Below are 22,500 nucleotides of genomic sequence, written 5' to 3'. Positions count from 1 at the left end.
ACTGTAATAGGAGCCATAGAAGGCTGCGACTCCCAGCGAGTGACATAAAACCCTGCTTTTCATGTCAAGGGAAGCAATCAGAGTGAGTGTAGATGCGCACCTGAACCATGAAAAAAAAAAAAGCGTTTAATGCAAGGCACAATCACGAAATGAGTTCCCCGTTTTTATGGGAGTTGAGTTGAAACGAGGATAATTGGGGCGCTGAAAATGGTAAGAGTTTTTGAGAATGGTTTTCCGAAGGCATTTTTCATCAAGAGGGAATTGTGGTGTATCCGCCCTCATTTCTGTCTGCGTTTGGTGCCTGCCTGTCCGGATGCGTCTCTCCTGTCCTCCTGTGTATCTGGCCCTCTCTGTCCAATGGCCGTCTGAGCACATGCCTCCTGCTGTGTGTCTGACTGTCTGTCTTGCCTGTGTTTTTCTCAGTCTGCCTATAGGAACTTGAGCATTATTTTCATAAATTAGATATATTTGTGCCTTCACATGTCTCTCCTTCTGTATCTATAAGTCTCTCCTGTCTGCCTACCTGCGGTTATTGGGTGCTTCCATCTATTCATCTATCTAAGAGTAAGAATGGCATTGCGTTACGTACTAAATGTACTCCCGTCGCAGTATGAAAAACTCTATGCCCGAATACCTCCTCACTCGTTTATGCATTTTCCGTTTTCTGTAAAAAAAAACTATTGAGATGGTTTTGTCTGTCCGTCCGCAGTTTTTCTGTCCTCCCTCAGATCTTCAAAACTACAGAGGTTGAAGGCTGCAAATACGTGCGTTGATCATCCACCCTCCAATCATTAAACATACCATATTGCAGCTCTCTAGCCTCAGTAGTTTTTATTTGATTTATGGTTAAAGACCATCGAAAGATAGAGCTATTTTCGGTGGCCTTGATTGTTTGTACAGAAAGGTCGATTGCGCTGAAGAAACTTTGGCGCATTTTTTACTTGTTTCGTTATATTCCCAGTGGAGATTCTATTGCTTGGGTCCAGTCCAGAGTTCTATACCAGGCCTCGTAATCCTTTTCACCCCGTGCTTTACTTTCTTCGTTCATCTCAGTGTTTACTTTTGAATTGATCTTCGTAATTTTTCCAAATTCTCTTATTTTGAAGTTCGTGGATTCGTCACAACCTGCATTTGCACCAGAGCTAATAACTCAGTTGCAAGTATCCGAAAAGCAATCTAAGTTTAAATGTACTTGTTTTTATTATAATTTTTTTGTATCCCTCCCAGATAGAGGGTTTCCGGTGGTCATTATCTAGGACTAATATTTCTTGGAGTCATTATTTGATTATATTTACAGCCTATTGCTTAAGTTTGTACGATAATCCCCAACAGGGTTGTATTAAACAATCCGCAAATGTGGATACATACTGGGCTAAAACCCGTGAGGGTAACTATCTAGGAAAGATCCTATTTTTTAATTTGTTTTAATTGGGGAAGGACATGAAATATATGTTGGACCCTCCCGCTGCCTCGGTCTTTGCAAGGTGGTAGCCAACCTGCTGGCGTCACAGCTTCTCAAAAGACTCCCTCTCTCACAATTCGCCTTTTTATAAAGGAGTGTTGCTTGACATCTACCTAGACTTCCGCATATGGAAATGAAGACCATTCCTCAGCAGATTTGTATTTGTTAAATTTAATGGGAATTTCGAGCAGTAATCCCTTCCCTGTTTTGAAAAATAACCTCCATTAATACTTTAATTTTCTCCTATCCTGCTGCGTTTATCTCGTATTATAGAATTTACGCTAATGACAACGCTTTTTAAATATTCAAATATTATATGATGTTATACAAGAGAAAGTTACTATTTTCATTAAAGTTCTGGTTTGGGGAGATATATGTGTATTTATGTATAATTTTGTGTTACATACATCTTGTTATTTTTTATATTCACAAGTACTAAGCCACAAATTTCGTTTAATATCCAATTCACTTTACGTCTGGGATTTTTAAGCGTTCAAAGCTTCGTCACCAGTGGGATTCGAATTGCCGCCTAGTTGGGAAACTGCGAAATGCAGTGACTTTGACCACTTGGCCATCAAGAAGGGCGTAAGGTGATATCGACACTGTTACATATGCATGTAGAATTTAGGTTTTTGTATAAGAATCGATATCAACCCACCTCCACCAAAGTCACCTCCACCAAAGTAGCCGATAGATAAGCTTGTAAAAAGTAGCAAAGTACGATTTTTTTTTTTTCACATGCACCTTGATGGTTTTTTTTATTCACAAATACTAACCTGTAAATTTCCTGTATAGTATCCAGTTTACTCTACCTCAGGAGTAATTTACAACCAAAGGGATTTCTCCTTGGATGTAAGTTATTTATACATATAATCAGTTATACTGTCTAGTTAAATAATATTTTTAGTCTGTATACGTTTTGGATTGCATTATTATATTTTGAGACAATACGTATAGGATTAAATCCGATAATAAGCCGAACTGATCAGCAATATCTCCAATACGAATTTCAACTAGAAATTTCCACGTCCATTCGTCATATTTCGGAGAACGAAGCCCTTTTTGGAATATTTGGTGATCTCATAGATTACCTTCATTTCCCCGTTGTGTACTCTGTTTCTATCAAGATTCCGACGTCAAAGGCATCCGATTACATCTACTCAAGGTCCTGAAATTGTCTGCTACTTGATCCTTTGTACATCGCCATTACACGAGGCCTTGTCTGGTTGGATAGGCATAGCTGATAGAACCCTATAAAGTTGGACAGGTATAGCAGATAAACAGAAAATGACAGTAAGTAAACGAATCAGATATGAAATTACAAAATTACTTGGCAAGACAAGGAATCATACCAAACATAAAGCCATTGAAATGAGCGGTAGATTACTGAATATTACATTATCTGTAGTGGGACAAAAAGATATGCGGGAAACGGAGTCTGATCATCTAGGTAACCCATTCACTGGCCTCCACCAAAAGCTAACATATTGATAGATTGCTGGTATCTGTTATAATTAGAAATACCAAAAGAATTACTGCGTTTTTCCAACACGCACACACACTTACGCACACTGAGAATGGATTTTGTTTTCGCTTATCCAGTCTAATGTTATACGAATAAGACTTTTTATGTCACAGATTAGTATCATAATAATGTAGTTGTTTTCATAAACCCGACGTATATCATTAGCCACATTAGATAAGGCGTTATGAAAACTATATTCAAAAGAATTTATATTATAGTTGAGCGTTTACTCAATTTTAGCGTCTCTAAAGTTAAATTTGATAAGAGCATTCAAGTTTCATTTACTTTTTTATCTTATGACAATTTATAATGGTAACACTCTTGCTTATTAGCGAATTTCGTTGAGAAATGATAACGCCTTCTAAGTAGAAAAAGCATCAGTAAATAACAATCTGGTGCGAGATTTTGTAAATTTATCGATCATTCTTTCCATCGGTTTATCTTTAATAGCTATGAATTGCACTAAAGGTTTTTTTTTAATTATGCGAATCGTCGCTGTGGAAAAGAACTCTTTCGTAGCGTACACTTGATCATCACAACTGATCATGCTGATCTTCGCCTTAGAAGCCTTCTGTGTTCTTTCTTGGTCATTCTAGCCATTCAGTACTCCTTCACTATCCTCATTGTCAGTCCTTCTACCTCAGATTTTCCCTTTGCCTGAAGAATGTTCGCTGCTGTTTACCATTTTGTTCTCTCGGCCTGAATTCCCATGTAGTGTAGGCCATCTGAACATTTTTCCAGGATTTTGTGGGATTTCTTTTCGTCTTTTCTTTTCTTTATGATTTTCATGGCCGCTTTCCTGGCGTCCGTCCTGGTACGTCCATGTCTGCTACTCTTCTGACTAATCATCCCCCTACACCCCACATCTCTTCCCATGTCCACACAACTCGGTCTGTAAGATCTGAGCATGTTTTTCAATTTGCGGACGTGATATCTCTGCACCACGGGCTTCCTGCTTTATTCGTGATACTCTATTATGATTTCTCTTCCAAATCTCCATATTTAGCTGTAGTCTTGCAATCTCTCAACTCCATCCAGGCTGTAACTACTCCAGCCTCGCTGTCACCTTAATACCTACTCCGCAGTCAATTATATCCCCTAGGTAGCAGAAATGCTCTCTCGCTCTTCTATATTTGCAGTTACATATTTCTTACATCGAGAATCCCCTCACTCCAGTTATATTTTGCTATGAACAGCATATCTTGAGACTTGACCAATTACTCTCGATGCCTATAGTAGAATGACATCAACCGTGTATCCGATGTCTAGGCCAGACCCTTACGACGTTGCTGATTGGCTGTTGATAAGACAATCACAGGGCTGGAAACCTGTGATTGGCTTACCAACAGCCAATCAGGAGCGTCGTAAGGGACTGGCCTAGACGTCAAATGCACGGTTGATGTGAATCTACTATAGTACAGAGTTCACTTGGTTACTTTCTTTGCTGCGCTTCTTACCAGCCTCTGCATTCCCATTTTCGCCTTTTGAACATTTCGGCAGCCTCATCTCCGGATTTTATTTTTGAGACGACCTGGTATACCAGTTCTCAGGTCCTCGTTTTCTGCTCGGTATACACCTATCGTCCACCGCCATTCAACTAAATGGCTGTTGATCCTGTCATTCATACCTTGGCCACCTTTCCTCCATGGACTGACACGAGACAACCAGGCCACCAATGACCTGAACTCTCGCAGTCATCAATCAGAAACTCACCAGCAATCACGTCACTCGCAGCTCCTTTTCATGCTCCTGCGTCAGTCGCTTTCATAGCTATTCCTAGACATACACCACCCCGTAGAGGGGTTGTGCCATCATCAGTGCACCTCACGCGGTGCATGCAGCCATTACTTAAGGTTCATTGTAGCGTCCCTTCGGCTCTTGGCTACAACCCCGTTCATTCCTTTTACTGTACCTCCCATTCATATTCTCTTTCTTCCATCTTACTTTCCACCCTCTCCTAATAATCGTTTCATAGTGCAACTGCTTTGAGGTTTTCCTCCTGTTACACCTTTCAAACCTTTCTACTACCCTTTTCAGCGCTGAATCCTAGCTATGACCCCTTTCATTCCTTTTACTGTACCTCCATTCATATTTTCTTTCTTCCATCTTGCTATCCAACCTCTCCTAAAATCGTTTCGTAGTGCAACAGCGAGGTTTTCCTCCTGTTACACAATTCAAACCTTTCTACTCCCAGTTTCAGCGCTGAATGTCCTCATAGGTCCCAGCGATAGGCATCTGGCCTAAATTCTATATCCCATTCCATTCCAGACACACACTAATCTCTTCATCTCACAAATCATTTAGCTGTGCCTCTCATCGTGCTATCTCTTTCTACCAGCTGTATTCAATCGACAGCACGGTAATATCTTCACACAGCAACTTCCCATTCATATGATCCTCTGGGAAATCCATTGGTTTATCAATCTTCCTCTCTGCAGTCACCTTCCTCTGGAACAACTTATTCTTCGCCATGTTATGACTCGTAGTCTTCTTGATTACGTTGATTGTCCCCTCTCTCGGTGTTCTTTTCCTTTATTTCCTTCCTTGATTTAGTTTTATTCCTTATATATTATATATATATATATATATATATATATATATATATATATATATATATATATATAATTCGAATACGTCGACCAATTAGAATCAAAATAGAACCTTCAGTGATGTCAACTGTGAATGTTTACTGTCAGCTTAAAAAATACAAAATAGGCTATGCACTCAACATTTGATTAAAAACCTATGTCTAATTCATCTTTACTTCATGAACGTTATATCATTTCTTTGAATGGCAAAATATAACTATTGCTTGTTTTAATAGGCACAAGAATCGTAAAAATTTTAATCTCCTTAAGGAGTTTCATCTCATTCATATATATATATATATATATATATATATATATTATATATATATATATATATATATCTATGTATATATATTGCGTGACGTCCTTCCCGTTTTTTGCTATATGATCCTTTTTAGATCAACTACAATTCTCATTAACTATCACTATTTTTATTATTATGAATGAGACGAAACTCTTTTAAGGAGATTAAAATTTTTACGATTCTTGTGCCTATTAAAACAAGTAATAGTTATATTTTGCCATACAAAGAAATGATATAACGTTCATGAAGTAAAGATGAATTAGACATAGGTTTTCAATCAAATGTTGAGTGCATAGCCTATTTTGTATTTTTTAAGCTGACAGTAAACATTCACAGTTGACATCACTGAAGGTTCTATCTTGATTCTGATTCGTCGACGTATTCGAATTAAAACTGCTGGTTGGAGGTGAAGTAGCGTATGAGCTTTCGCCGATCACGAGTAAATTGCTATATCGGCTGTGAATATTTACTGTCAGTTCCGAAAAAAAGTCTGGAATTATGACACAAAAGTAACATTTACGTGGTGGCTTTACATTGTAAATTAACCATATAATAATTTCACTTTTATTTCGTACGGATCTCCAGCAAAACGACCCGATCGAAACAACCCTTAATGAATTGCAGAGTAATGAACTCATTTCGCCCGTGTGCAATTAGGCGCAACCTTGTCACCCCCAGCCGTTAAACCTTGAAGATCCGTCGCCTAATCACTCTCATTATTGCCGTCTGCACACTGCAGCGACTTCCAAGAGCGACGAAGACCAGCGAATGAAGGGAAATGGCTGAACTGGACCCCGAAAGAGATCATTGAAGTGAAGGCGACGGAGCAAGTAGATCGGAAATCTCATTAGTCGAGCGACTTAATGGAATTCTTTGAAGTTCCTTTCCCGGGTGGATGTGTTAGGATTAGCGAATGGCAACAACGATGTCAATTCAATTGCTCGATTACAAATGGCAATTCTAATGTTGCAGAGTAGAAAATGGGCTGTAAAGACTCAGTCATATCGCATCAAACGGCAGTTTTTCCCAGGCTCTAGTTATCTACAGATCGATTAAGAATGATTTAAAAAGAATAGTTTTGTATAAAAGACTTGATAGACAATTAAATAGAAAGGCGATGAAAATTGAAGATTGAATCTCATAATTAGTGACATATTACAGGATACAAATATGGACAGACATGTACAAACATGTATATCTATGTATATACATATACATATACATACTTTTTTCCACTCTTGACTGTCTGTCAGTCTGTCCACATTTGTATCCTGTAATATGTTACTAATTATGCGATTCGATCTATTTTCATCGCCCTATTATTTAATCTTCTGTCAAGTTTTTTATTTTAAACTATTCTTTTTAAATCATTCTTAATCGATCTGTAGATAACTAGAGCCTGGGAAAAACTACCGTTTGATGCGATATGACTGCGTCTTTACATTAGAATTGCCATTTGTAATCGAACAACTGAACTGGCATCGTTGTTGCCATTCGCTAATCCTAACACATCCACCCGGGAAAGGAACTTCAAAGAATTCCATTAAGCCGCTCGACTAATGAGATTTCCGATCTACTTGCTCCGTCGCCTTCACTTCAATGATCTCTTTCGTGGTACAGTTCAGCCATTTCCCTTCATTCGCTGGTCTTCGTCGCTTCTGGAAGTCCCGGCAGTGTGCAGACGGCAATAATGAGAGTGATTAGGCGACGGGTCTTCAAGGTCTAACGGCTGGGGGTGACAAGGTTGCGCCTAATTGCACGCGGGCGAAATGAGTTCATTACTTGGCAATTCATTAAGGGTTGTTCCGATCGGGTCGTTTTGCGGGAGATTCGTACGAAATAAAAGTGAAATTATTATACAGTTAATTTACAAATGCAAAGTCACCACGTAAAAATTATTTTAGTGTCATAATGCTAGACTTTTTTTTGGAACTGACAGTAAATATTCACAATTTACTCGTAATCGGCGAAAGCTCATAAGCTACTTCACCTCCGACCAGCAGTTTTAAATCGAATACGTCGACCAATCAGAATCAAGCTAGAACTTCAGTGATATCAATTGTGAATGTTTACTGTCAGCTTAAAAAATACAAAATTGGATATGGACTCAAAACAGACACACACACACACACACACACACACACACACTCACACACTCACACACACACACACACACACACACACACACATATATATATATATATATATATATATATATATATATATATATATATATATATAATATATATATATTCTTCGCCTAACTTCGCTGGTTGAAATGGCAAAGATCGACTAAGAATGGTGAATTGGCCCACACATGAAAAACCTATTTGATGAAATCATTTTTTTATTAAGTGAAGAATTTCCCTTTTACCTTTCTTTTACTGACATATAAAAAAAAAACTATTTTTTTTTTCTCCTCTACTGTATGCCTCAAAAAATGGGGGTCCCTGCCAATACCTTACGGTTGAGAGGGAAAAGGCAATTCTAATTTTTCATTTCAATTTGGAGGATTTTTTACGTGTCACTGCAGATTGAATTGATTCGTCTTTTATTGTCCGTTGCTCTCTCTCTCTCTCTCTCTCTCTCTCTCTCTCTCTCTCTCTTGTTCTTGGAATTTTACTTTAAAAATACATTTATCATATATGCGAAGAAAATTCTTTTTAATTTTTCAATTATTATTATTATTATTATTATTATTATTATTATTATTATTATTATTATTATTATTATTATTATTGTCCATATCAATATCAAAACGGGTGGTTTACAGTTTGGGGATCCAGGTCGAATCCTGTTTCCTTAGTAGTCCAAAACTTTTCTTACTAGATACTTTGTTTCTAATTGCAAGATTTTCTGCGTGAATGGTTGTGTAATTTCGGCATCCCGTTTACCAAAGTTTCTCTTCTGGGATTTTGCTATTGTGCATAGTGTTCAGATTATTATGGGGACTGCGTCCACTGGCGTAACCCATAGCCTTCAAAATTTAACCCACGGGTCTTGGTGTTTCTCTATTTTGTCTCTTTCTTCTACACTAGAGTCCCCCAATACTGTGGCATCTATTAATGATACTTGGTGTTTTTTTTTTTCACTCACAGTTCCTATGCATTTCAGCTGCCGAGTCCACAAAAGCGTCGGACAAAGTTGGTATTTTGGCAAATGACGTTTGAAACCCCGTCCTAATTGGTAAAAATGTGCATGAATGCTTGATATTGAAAATGAAGATAATTATAAGAGTCAATTGAGGATAGACTAAAACATATTAAGCAGGCAGACCAACAAAATTTAAAAAAACGTCATCATACAAGTACCTCCCACTCATTCATGGTATGACGTAATAAAGTAGAAGGCCCGCCCCCAAAAGCCTTTGTGAATATAGAGGTGTGTGTACAGTCTTTTACATCCGTCTCTCTGACTTATTGTTTATCACACATATGGCTTTTCTATAATTGACATCTGCATGGGAGGGTGGGAACAGGTGTTCGAATGAGACTATTAATTAGGTCATGTATTGTTCCATGGAGTAACTTACTTATCCTCTAACACGGAATATGCAAACATAATTAGAGCGGCTGAAAACCATTATTATCCTGCAGTTTGATTATTGCTTAAAGTAACGTTCAGATACTCACGAGTACCATCGTTTCCCAAAGCCACTGATTATTCCCAAGATCATCGTCTGTTGCTTCATAGTGTCTCGCAAATTTGTAACAATACACCATTAAAAATCAAGGTTTTCATACAGTGTCAGTTTGAAAACGTCTTCAAAAATCGTTGGTTCCAACAATGATGAGATGTTATAGAAAGCTTGAAATTTCCAGTACTAATAATGGGTTATATTGGAGCTGCGCCCTTTTAAATATTACGATGACCGTTTAAAGTAAATTTGTGAACAAAGAATAAGATCAAAGATTTTCATTTTGAAATTCTAGGATCCCGTTCATTTATATCTAATGCTTCATGTAAACTGATTTATAGAGTACTTTCTTCGCAGTGTTATAGGTTAGCTTAGATATGTACTAATGGACGTGATTTTTTTCCCCTTTTTAGTTGTCTGTTACGATTTTTGTATCTGGTCAAGAAAGGTTTTTAATCTATGAAAAACCATTAAAAACTTTTTATTTCTAGCAGTGTAGGTTTCTGTACACCTGCGCATGCTATACACATAAAAAAATAGAACAGCGGCTCTTACTCCCTCAACCACCATAACTTGTCCCATACTGAACTCCCCCTTACTTTGCATCTACCCTACGACCCTTGCAAAAGCAGTCGTCCATCCTGGGGGACATTGAGCCACTAAATAGGTCATCGCTGAAACAGTGGCCACGTATATAGACCCTTTCTCTGTCAAACGCTATTGACACCTCGTCCGTCACCGTCCATTGCTTCTACGTCATAGTTACACGTCAAAACTAGACTCTATCGTTGTCCCTGTGAAATTTAGTTAAGTCCGCCCTTTAATTACTCTTATAATGGCCTTAGTTACCGACATTGGGTATCAAATGTATATTTTTGCCAGTTAGGTCGGGGTTTCAAACGTGTTATGCCAAAATACCAACCTTGTCCGACGCTTTTGTAATATTGTATTGGCGAAAAACAGTTGGACACGGCAGCTGAAATGCATTAGTAGGTCTGGTCGATGTGCTTGTAGTTGTACCCTTTTAGTCCTGGTACTGCATTCGCGGAGTAATTTTGCCTGCTCGTTTTCTATGATTCCCTCAGGTAACAGGTTGTTGTTCATACCACTTGTTGCTGCATGGTATCTGATATTCCTTTCACAGACTTCATTGGAGGGCTTTTGCCACTGCGTTATGTCCCTTTTTATACTGATTTTGTGCCAGTGCTGGACATCCACTTGTAATGTGGTTTATGGTCTGTGGTTTTACATTGTATTTGCTACACTGGGACGAGATTTTGGTTCTGTCTATTGCTCTTTGGATGTATCTTGTTCTTGGGCACGATATTGTGCTGCTATCTTCGTTCCTTCCGTTTCTTGAGGTTCTCCCACTGTGGTCATTGAAATGTTTCATTGTTGGACAGTTCTTCAGTTGGTCTCAAGAATTGTCCGCGTATAGGTTTCCCGTACTGTTCTTCTAGAGATGAGAAATCGAAAAGATTAAAAGAAGTAGAGAGAGAGAGAGAGAGAGAGAGAGAGAGAGAGGAGACGTGAATTATCGGTGTCCCATAAATATACAACATCGTAAAATTATAATTGGACGAGGTTCTATAAGGTAAATTAGACCTCAAGAACAAAGTGAGACCTTTCACCACTTAATTGATCAGACCTCTCTCTCTCTCTCTCTCTCTCTCTTGAGAGCTGCAGAAGGGATTAACAAGTGACTCATTAGGAAGTTAAAAGAAACTGCATTCTCGGGAACCATCCGAGACGCAGAGAGAGAGAGAGAGAGAGAGAGAGAGAGAGAGAGAGAGAGAGAGAGAGAGAGAACGTACCTTGGACACCGAAAGAGAGAATTCCAACATATTTCAGGACATCATTGATTTAGAAATTAAAGAGAAAAATGCAGCATCTTCAAAGGTTAGGCTTAATGAAATGATTTGTCGAGTCAAGGCTTGGACGAGTGATCGTTCTTGAATTCAAGATACCGCTTGCTTATAACCCCGCCCTGACAATCGTTGCCACTATTAGGACCGACAGGTTGCTGAGTGAGTGATAGATGAAAGTCGGTCAACTTTTGGCCTCCTTGACTAACATAATACTATTTTTATAAAACTTGTCCATTGAAAACTCTTGTGTATATGTATGTATGTGTGCATGTATGTTTGTATGTATGTATGTATGTATGTACATGTACTATATTCATCTAATAAAGGTTGCCTATGAAACCAAAGAAAATAGATTTTACAGCTATATTTCGGAAACTATTGTTTCTCAACGGACACTTAATGGATTAAGGGGTACAGAGTAGTGGTATTTACGCAGGTTTTGTGGGTGACCCTTCATTAGATGGAATAATATATATATATATATATATATTATATATATATATATATATCTACATATATATATATATATATCATATATAATATATATATATATCATATAATAATATATATATAATATATATCTATATATCCTATATATATATATATATATATATATATATATATATATATATGAATTCCATTAATGAAGGTCACCACAAAAAACTGCGTGAAATACACTAACCATATATATATATGATGTGTATATAGATATACACCATACATTTATATATATATCTTATATATAGCTATATATATATATAGATATATTATAGTATATATTATATAATCTATGTATGTATTATATATCTATAAATATATATATATCTATATTATATATATATATATATAATTCATTCATATAATATATGTATATAATATATACATATATAATATATAATATATATATATATATAGTATATAATATATATATATTATCTATATAGATATATATAAGAAAAAGGCCCTCCTTTCAAAAGGAAAGTACCCTCTACATAAAATGCGACCAGGTTTTTGTTTTATATGATAAAAATAAAATAAAGAATTTTTTCATATTTGGTTTGTTTGTCACCTTTAAACTGATTCCTCTTTTACATTGTACACACACACATATATACATATAAACGTGTGTGTGTGTATATATATATATATATATATATATATACTTATATATTATATATATATATATATATAATGTATAAATCAGTTTAAAGTTGGCAAACAAACCAAATATGAAAAAAAATTCTTTATGTTATTTTTATCAGATAAAACAGAAACCTGGTCGCATTTTATGTAGAAGGTATTTTCCTTTTGAAAGGTGGGCCGTTTTTTATTTTGTATCTACAAGCCAAAGAACGGCCAAACAAATATACCAGTCATGCAAAAGTATTAAATTTGCCATTCTGTATTCCATCTAAAAAGAGCATTCCACTTACTGAAGGACATTAATCAGCATTTTAAAAAAGGCTTCATACATTGGCTGACCGATTGACGTCACACAGTTCTCCCCACTATGGACGTAAACGGTCCTTCGGCACTGGGAGGTTTTCGCCCTCCGGAGCCTGGGATCTACGGCAGAATTACGTCTGCGGAATCGACCTTTCCCAGAATGCTAAGGCGGCGTCTGGTGATGTCCGATTCCATTGACGATGCATGAGTTACTTTTCCTCTTTTGATACGTTTCCTCGTTTTGGGGATTTTTGTCCCTTTTTGCATCGGCGTCGCAAATTCACCGAGAATAGAATGAGTGCTTCATGAAAGGGGAAGAGCGCTCCTCCGTGTTCTAGAGAGATCTCGACGAACTGCGAATGAGTTTATGCATAAACGTATTAAATGGATGTTGTTGCAGGAGGTTTGCATTTATAGGACATATCCTATGGCCTGATGAGTGGGTATGTGGCCTCGAACTCTCCAAATGACACAAGACAAAGAACTTGGTGTGTGTGTGTATGTGTATATATATATATATATATATATATTGTACATATATGTATGTAGATATATATATATATTATATATATATATATATATATGTATGTATATATATATACATATATATATATATCTATATATATATATATATATATATATATATGTATATATATGTGTGTGTGTGTGGTGTGTGTCATTCGAGAATATTTTACTTTTATGCAATTTCTCTTGAAGTCAACAGCCATGTTTTTATTTTGACTTGGAATCAATCTATACTTATTTTTCTCTTCCAGGCAAGCATCTCATGAATAAGGAAAAATGTTTCACGTCTCTTTCCACTTAATTATTACATTCGACGGACAGTCCTCTCCTATCGGCGACGTCTTCGGGACTAAATTACAAGCTGACATGCACAGTTTTTATTGCTGCTCGCAAAAAGTCCTTCGGCTAAAATAAGTAAATGGGCGGAAACGTTAATGATTTTTCCTTATTCATAAGGATTTTGCTTAAAAAAAGATAGACGAATAGCCTGACTCAAAGTCAAAATAAATACAAAAAACGTCTCTGCAAATAAAGCGATTAAATTAACTTTAATAGAAATACATACATTATATATATATATATATATATCTATATATATATATATATATATATAATATATATGTGTGTGTGTGTGTGTGTGGTGTGTATTATATGTGTGTGTGTGTATGTGTGCGTGTGTGTAATAGATATAAACGAATACCACAGGAAAATGACAGGCAGCAGATTAGTACCAAGCGCTTTCCCGTGTTTATTTACACATCGTACGTGAATACATAGGAAAGCCCTTGGTACTGATCTTCTGCCTGTCCTTTTCCTGTGGTTTTCGCTTATATAATGAAGTCACATGCATCTATTGTGATTTTTAAGTGTATAATAGATATATGTTTGTGTATATATACACATCATATATCGGAATAAAATAATATAGTATCAGAATTATTTTCTTCCGTAAGAAAGACCATTTTTTTGTCATAGGCGCCTCTCACCCAATAAAGGAAATCAATTACGGAGGATTAGGTCTAATGGATTTATGGCGAACTTTCGTTTTCCTCCCCAGTGAGAGAGACATTAGAGGAGCTCTCTTGTTGTCGTTGCTGTTGCCTTCAATGGGATTTGTCAATAAGAATATAGCAACTGGAGTTTTGTCTGTATTTTTTGGAGGTTTGGAATTAGAGACGGAAAAGGCCGTCCACAGAAGACCTCTTTGATAATGACTCAAGCGTCGCAGGACGAAGGACAGATGCCTCTTTCCATAACTTATTTTTAAGAAAAATTACATCCCAAGAAAAATCTATTGAATTTGAAATGATGCTTAGAGGCTTGTTAGGATTAGGATGATTCAAGACAGTTTATTGTCGCTTGTTTGCAGTGTTTAAGATGCCATTAGGATTAGGATTGAGGACTGAATTGAGTGGCCTTTTACAGTGTTGAGTTGGACATTAAGGTTAGGACTCGAGACAATACTTCTTGGCGTGTCTGCAGTGTTTAGGGGTTTTGAGAATTAGAAACCAATTCCGGAAGGAGGGAGGAGTTCCTAGCGTAGAGATAATGAGAAAGCGTTACTGGAACTTACTTTATATCTCTTGAGTGGTGTGAACGGGAGGGTGTCAAAAATATTCATTGTTCTTATTGGATATTTTTGCTAAAAATGGCTGGCGAAAGTATAAAGGAAGGAGATGATCTACATAAGGCCTCTTCCTCCGTCCGCTCCTTATGTTCTGAACGCCATTTTCGAGCCTGTTATGGATCATATTCCCCATTTTATTAACTTGATCAGTTCCTGAAGCCTCTCAGCCTTTGTTATGGGAGAGCCCCTCCTGAACGTATACGCTTCTGAAAATGCACTTCCGCGTCTGCGGTTCAAGTTGCAATTGAAAATTACCGTTGACGCTGTTCAGTAACCTCACGGATCACATCATTCGATCACGGAGCTTAAGTGATGGTTCCTTGCACTATAATAGAGAAAATAGAATTCTCTCTCTCTCTCTCTCTCTCTCTCTCTCTCTCTCTCTCTCTCTCTCTCTGAAGCCTTTAGTCCGTGTTGAGGTAGAGCGAACTGGCCCGATCCTTAGAACCTGGGGTGCCTCTCTTGGCCCAACGATTGCTTCAAAATTTTGGTTGTTACTTGAGCTCTGTGGGTCGTAGTGTAGGGATGGAGGTATACATTTTTACATTTTGACATACATACATACATACATACATACATACATATGTATATATATGCATATATGTTTGTCTGTATATATATATATATATATAGTGTACATATACATATACTACATGCATATGATATATCCTCATTAGCTGAAGTTGTAATACAAACGGTAAACGCCTTGCGCAATATCCTTAGTTTTTCTACCCTTTAATGGTGTTCACGTATGCATTTATTTTCATGTTCGCTAATTTATCGTTCCAACACTTGTATTATTATGTTATTTCTGTCATTTCCTTCTCGCGCAAGCATGAATAATGACAGAACACGAAAAAATAGTTTCTCAGCTATGTAAATATACTTCGGATGGGCAGCTGTATAACCTTCTTTTAAAATCATTGTAATCCAGAAGGGACGACGAGAATCAAAAGAGAGTCAATAGTTAGCCAATTGATTCTGAAATCAAACGAGCGTCTTAAACTTACTTTGACAGCCTAATCCTTCTTATATATATATATATATATATATATATATATATATATATATATATATATATATATATATATAGAGAGAGAGAGAGAGAGAGAGAGAGAGAGAGAGAGAGAGAGAGAGAGAGAGAGAGGGCAGTTCCCACCTCTACATCTTTCCCACCTCTCAGCCATTTAGCTTGTGGGGGAAACGAAGTGGTCGCTAATTGACAGCGGGAGTGGTTGCTACTATTGAATTATCCTCTCTAATTACGTGACTAAAGCTTCCGACGACTTGTCGGGACACCGGTTTTTGGGGGCGATGAGTGTCGACTCTCTCTCTCTCTCTCTCTCTCTCTCTCTCTCTCTCTCTCTCTCTCTCTCTCTCTCTCCTTTTAATCTTTTTTATTTCCCATCCCCGGAAGAACAGTACAGGAAACTATACAATAGTAATTCATGAGTTAAACTAAAGAACTGTTCAGCAGTGAAACATTCCAATGACCACAAAGGGAAAAACTCAAGAAACGGAAGAGACGATAGTAGCAGCACAACATCAAGCCCTAAGGGGAAGATGCATCCAAAAAGCAGTGGACAGAACCAAAATCTCGTCCCAGAGTAACAAATGCAATGTAAAACCACAGACCATAAACCACATAACAAGCGAATGTCCAGCACGAGCACAGAATCGTTTTAAAAAGAGACGTAACTCTGTGCTAAAAGCCCTACACCCTGGAGTCCTGGTCATGTGTTGGCGATCCTTTTGTCTCACAACTCAACAGCTCCTGTTTCCATGTAACTCGAGGCGCTGTCGTTCGAATGACATCCTCTTTAGCAGTTTGTGCGTCTCTGTACTGAATGACTGAATTATGTAACTGTTGATGAATGAATAATGTAACTTGGTAAGCCAAGTGATGTGGGTTGCAAGCGGCGGTAGAGAGAGTGTAGAGAGTAGAAAATATAGAAGAAACATGTAATCGTATCCGTGCATTCCTGTCCCCGTAGGTGGGGCGTTAGGGGGTTAGAGCCGTTATTGTACCTTATGCGGTACGCTGTAGGCGTTACTTAAGGTTCTTTGCAACATTCCTTCGGCCCTTAGCTGCAACCCCTTTCGTCCCTTGTACTGTACTTCCTTTCATATTCTCTTTCTTCCAGCTTACTTTCCAACCTCTCATAACAATTGTTTCATAGTGCAGCTGCGAGGTTGGCCTCCTGTTACTCCTTTCATACCTTTTACTTTCAATTTCGTTTTCAGCGCCGAATGACCTCATAGGTCACGGTGCTTCGCCTTTGGCCTAAATTCTATATCAATTCAATTCCTGCATTCCAATATGTTAGTTAAAATCGTCAGCCCCTTTCCCACTTTGAAGTCGAACCATTCGAGAGAAATCTCTCTCTCTCTCTCTCTCTCTCTCTCTCTCTCTCTCTCCTCTCTCTCTTCTCTCTCTCTCTCTTTCTTCTTTTGATTCGTAAAGTAAGAGTAATTCGTTCATTAGGAAAGTTTTGGCAGTCCTGTATCATTATAATCTGAGACGTAATAAGAAAACCAGAAGCTTCCCGGGAGAAACGAGAATGGAAGGCATCCTGACTGTGGTCCCGGAGGAGGGCGGAAGGAAAGCAACCAAAGAAACGCTCCTCGAAAGACAGAATGGAAAGCAGTGACAAGGATCTTAGCGTAAGCAATGGAAAACAGCCTGAAAGTGGTTCAAAAGGAGAGTGGGAAGTAATCAGAAACCTTTCCAGGAAAGAGGAGACTGGAAAGCAATCAGAAAAGCGAGAATGGAAAGTAGTCAGGTGTTTCTAGGAAATGGAAAGCAAACCGATGACCGTCAAGCGAGTAGTGAAAGTAAGTAGAGACCTTATGAGCAAGAATTGAAAGAAGTGGACATCCTATGAGCGAGAATTGAAAGTAAGTAGACATCCTATGAGCGAGAATTGAAAGTAAGTAAACATCCTATGAGCGAGAATTGAAAGTAAGTAGACACCTTATGAGCGAGAATTGAAAGTAAGTAAACAGCCTAAAAGCGATATTTGAAAGTAGCGGACAGCCTAAAAGCGAGATTTGAAAACAAGTAGACATACTGGAAGCAGGAATTGAAAGCGAGCAGATATCATAGAAACGAGAATGGAAAGCAGACGGGTCGTTCTAGAATGTTGGGTGGAATTGGGTTGGGGCCAGGTGGGGTGAACGATGAATGGCAGGCAGAACCCATTCCAGGGGAAGGGACAATATATAAAGCAGTCAGTTATCATTCCATGAGATGAGAGATTGGAATGAAACAAGGCCTTACAGAAGAGGGGAGCTGGAAAGCCACTAGAAACAGATGCAGGAGAAGAGGGAACTGAATTGAAGGCTTTACAGCAGAAGCAAGACTGGAGAGTATACATTTTCCGTGCAGCTTCAACTTTTGTTGTAGCTATGAATGCTCCCTCCTCATTAACGGTAGTAAAGCGGTTCCATCCCTTATTATTAGGCTATGTAAGTCCAGCACAAAAGGATAGTTCCGTCTTTCTTCCAGGAAGCAGCGTAGTTTAATTAGTATTCCAGTAAATTAGTATCTGTTTTTTTTTATACCCGAAAGAAAACTATTGTTGATGGAGTTGGACCTCCCTCGTTTCTCCTTCCATTCATTATATTCTTGTTCTCTTTGGGTCTGGGATGGATAGGGCATTGAGTTCTCTCTCTCTCTCTCTCTCTCTCTCTCTCTCTCTCTCTCTCTCTCTCATAATGATCAACTTCGTTATTCTGTATGATCCGTCTATCCCTCTAATTAAAACTAGAAGATAGCATAATGATCGTTGGAAGTAATGCCGATAACAGAAATGTAATCTCTCATCTTAATTGACTCTCTCTATCTCTCTCTCTCTCTCCTCCTCTCTCTCTCTCATAATGATCAACTTCGTTATTCTGTATGATCCGTCTATCCCTCTAATTAAAACTAGAAGATAGCATAATGATCGTTGGAAGTAATGCCGATAACAGAAATGTAAATCTCTCATCTTAATTGACCCTCTTCTTTATTTCTGTCATCATGTAAATCTTTTTCGGAAATTTTTGATAGGCCAGTTTAGTGAGTAGTAAATTCGACTTTAATGATAATAATACGAGCATTCTTCCAACAAAGCCATTTCTCTTGTTCCCAATGCAAGAGATGATTAATAATAATAATAATAATAATAATAATAATAATAATAATAATAATAATAATAATAATAATAAACCAAACAAAACTTCTTTCAGTTTTCTTCTGAAGATTGAAAAGAAACCCACAAAATCACTTCGTAACTTGTTTACTTCCAGTATTTTACATTTAGTTTTATTAAATGTAAATACTTAGAAGTAACAAGTTACAAAGTGAATTTGTAGGTTTCTTTTTTAATAATAATAATAATAATAATAATAATAATAATAATAATAATAATAATAATAATAATAATAATAATAATAATAATAATAATAATAATAAGGCAAACGCAAAAGCATAATATTATATATGTAAAGCCAATCCAAAGGAAGTTCTCAATCGAGAATGAAATAAGTATGAGTATTTACAGAAATTTAAAGGTACGAAGTTTTAAACTTTTTTGTAAATACTCGTTCATTCTCGATTGTGAACCTCCTTTGGATTTGGCTTTGATAATAATAATAATAATAATAATAATAATAATAATAATAATAATAATAATAATAATAATAATAATAATAAAATGGACTCCTAAGTAGGCAGGATGCAACCCGGAACCCCACACTATAAATACCACCCAGCCGAATTGGAGGACTGTGATAGACAAAAAAAAAAAAAAAAAAATAAATAAATAAATAAAAAAATAAACCAAAAAAATGTAAAATAATAATAATAATAATTTAAACATTCCTCTAACAAAACTATTTCTTTCGTATATAATAATAATAATAATAATAATAATAATAATAATAATAATAATAATAATAATAATAATAATATTAGAAGCATTCCTCTAACAAAGCCATTCTCTAACAAAGCCATTTCTTTCGTCCCCCAACAGAAGAGATGAACGAAGACGCCGTCAGCGCCTACCTCAAGGCCAATCCGGAGTTCCTCGAGTCGTGGCTGATGGAGCAAGTGGAGCTGGAGACCCTGGAACGCTGGATGATCAGGAGGACACAGAGGGCCAAACAGAAGAACGGCGAAAATGGCACCAACGGTGAGTCTCTTGCAGTAGTCTGTCCTTAGGATGCATCTGTGTGCTGTAATTCCAGCGAGGTCATGAGAGTAGAAGGGCAACAGGTAGGATAAGAAAGATCCTTGTAGGAGACAGAGAGATCCTTTCTATGTTAATCTGAAGTATTTTACAAATTTCTTTTAAGATTTAGCAGTTAGGAAATCTAAATGATCTAGTATTGTTTGACAAATATACCTCAAAAATCTTCTTTAGACTTCCTGCATTTCTCAGTACTTAATCTTTTCCTTGTGTGCCAAAAGCTAGAGTAGTTATATAGAAGACAGCAAAAACGTTTGATAATAATAATAATAATATAATAATAATAATAATAATAATAATAATAATAATAATAATAATAATAATAATAATCATAATAAAATAAATAGATAAATATTTGTCTGTGCGTTTCAGTAATAATAGTAATTACAAAGAAAAATAGTAGAAAATGAAAAATGGAAAAACAATTTTGATAAAATAATAATAATAATAATAATTAATATAATCCTCATCATCATCATCATCTCATCATCATCATCTCATTCATTCCATCATCTCCCTTATGCCCTTTGTAACGTAAAGTTCTTAAAAAAAAAATAAAAAAAATAATAATAATAATAATAATATATTGGAAGGAGACCCTCTTTCAAACAAGTCTTATTGAAAGATATTGCTGCATCAGCTGCATTCAACTTGTAAATAGTCTTCTCTATTTTCTAATAATAGCTTTCTCTCTGCTATTACAACTGGCGAGTATTGCGCCGATATTACTCAGTCAATTGACTGCTCTGATGAGTAATATCGGCGCAATACTCGCCAGTTGTAATAGCAGAGAGAAAGCTATTATTAGAAAAATAGAGAAGACTATTTACAAGTTGAATGCAGCTGATGCAGCAATATCTTCAATAATAATAATAATAATATAATAATAATAAAAATAATATATAGCACAAAAAGAGGCATGATTTATTAGTTGGCAAAGGCCTCCACTGGAGCCTGTGCAAGAAACATCAGCTACCTTGCAGTAATAAGTGGTCGAGCCCCAACCTGAAGGGAGTGATAGAAAACGATCAGGGCAAAGATCCTCTGGGACTATGGTATCAGAACAGAGAGGGTGATACGGTGCAAATAGACCAGACTTGACGTTGATTGCGAAAATCAAGAAGAAAGTATCACTCATTGATGTCACAATACCATGGGACACCTGAGTTGAAGAAAAAGAGGGGAAAAATGGATAAGTATCAAGACCTGAAAATAAAAATAAGGATATGGGATATGCCAGTGGAAATTGTACCCATAATCATAGGAACACTTGGCCGATCCAAGATCCCTGAAAAGGAATCTAGAAAAACTAGAGGCTGAAGTAGCTCCAGGACTCATGCAGAAGAGTGTGATCCTAGAAACGGCACACATAGTAAGAAAAGTGATGGACTCCTAAGGAGGCAGGATGCAACCCGGAACCCACACTATATATACCACCCAGTCGAATTGGAGGACTGTGATAGACAAAAAAAATATATATAATAATAATAATATTATTATTATTATCATTATCATTATTATTATTATTATTATTATTATTATTATTATTATTATTGTTTTTTTTTTTTTTTTTTTTTTGGGGATTTTTTTTTTTTTTTTTTTTTTTTTTTTTTTTTTTTTTTTTTGCTCTATCACAGTCCTCCAATTTCGACTGGGTGGTATTTATAGTGTGGGGTTCCGGGTTGCATCCTGCCTCCTTAGGAGTCCATCACTTTTCTTACTATGTGTGCCGTTTCTAGGATCACACTCTTCTGCATGAGACCTGGAGCTACTTCAGCCTCTAGTTTCTAGATTCCTTTTCAGGGATCTGGGATCGTGCCTAGTGCTCCTATGATTATGGGTACGATTTCCACTGGCATATCCCATATCCTTCTTATTTCTATTTCAGATCTTGATACTTATCCATTTTTTCCCTCTCTTTCTCTTCAACTCTGGTGTCCCATGGTATTGCGACATCAATGAGTGATACTTTTCTTCTTGACTTTGTCAATCAACGTCACGTCTGGTCTATTTGCACGTATCACCCTATCCGTTTCTGATACCATAGTCCCAGAGGATCTTTGCCTGATCGTTTTCTATCACTCCCTCAGGTTGGTGCTCGTACCACTTATTACTGCAAGGTAGCTGATGTTTCTTGCACAGGCTCCAGTGGAGGGCTTTTGCCACTGAATCATGCCTCTTTTTGTACTGGTTTCTGTGCAAGTGCCGGGCATTCACTTGCTATGTGGTTTATGGTTTCATTTTTCGTATTGCACTTCCTACATATGGGAGAGATGTTATTTCCGTC

At 36.8% G+C, this 22,500-nt stretch overlaps 1 protein-coding gene across 1 annotated transcript in view; it reads left to right on the top strand.

Moving 5' to 3' along the window:
- Positions 1 to 22,500, top strand: part of LOC135222855 (probable 3',5'-cyclic phosphodiesterase pde-5) — a 411,879-nt gene that overhangs the window by 263,051 nt on the left and 126,328 nt on the right. The window contains 1 exon segment of the mRNA XM_064261193.1: positions 19,998 to 20,156. Coding sequence (XP_064117263.1) covers positions 19,998 to 20,156 — 159 coding nt within the window.

Source organism: Macrobrachium nipponense, chromosome 8, assembly GCF_015104395.2.
Source record: "Macrobrachium nipponense isolate FS-2020 chromosome 8, ASM1510439v2, whole genome shotgun sequence".
NCBI lineage: Eukaryota > Metazoa > Arthropoda > Malacostraca > Decapoda > Palaemonidae > Macrobrachium > Macrobrachium nipponense.
The sequence above is the reverse complement of the archived record's forward strand: the minus strand, read 5'-3'. Positions and strand labels throughout refer to the sequence as shown.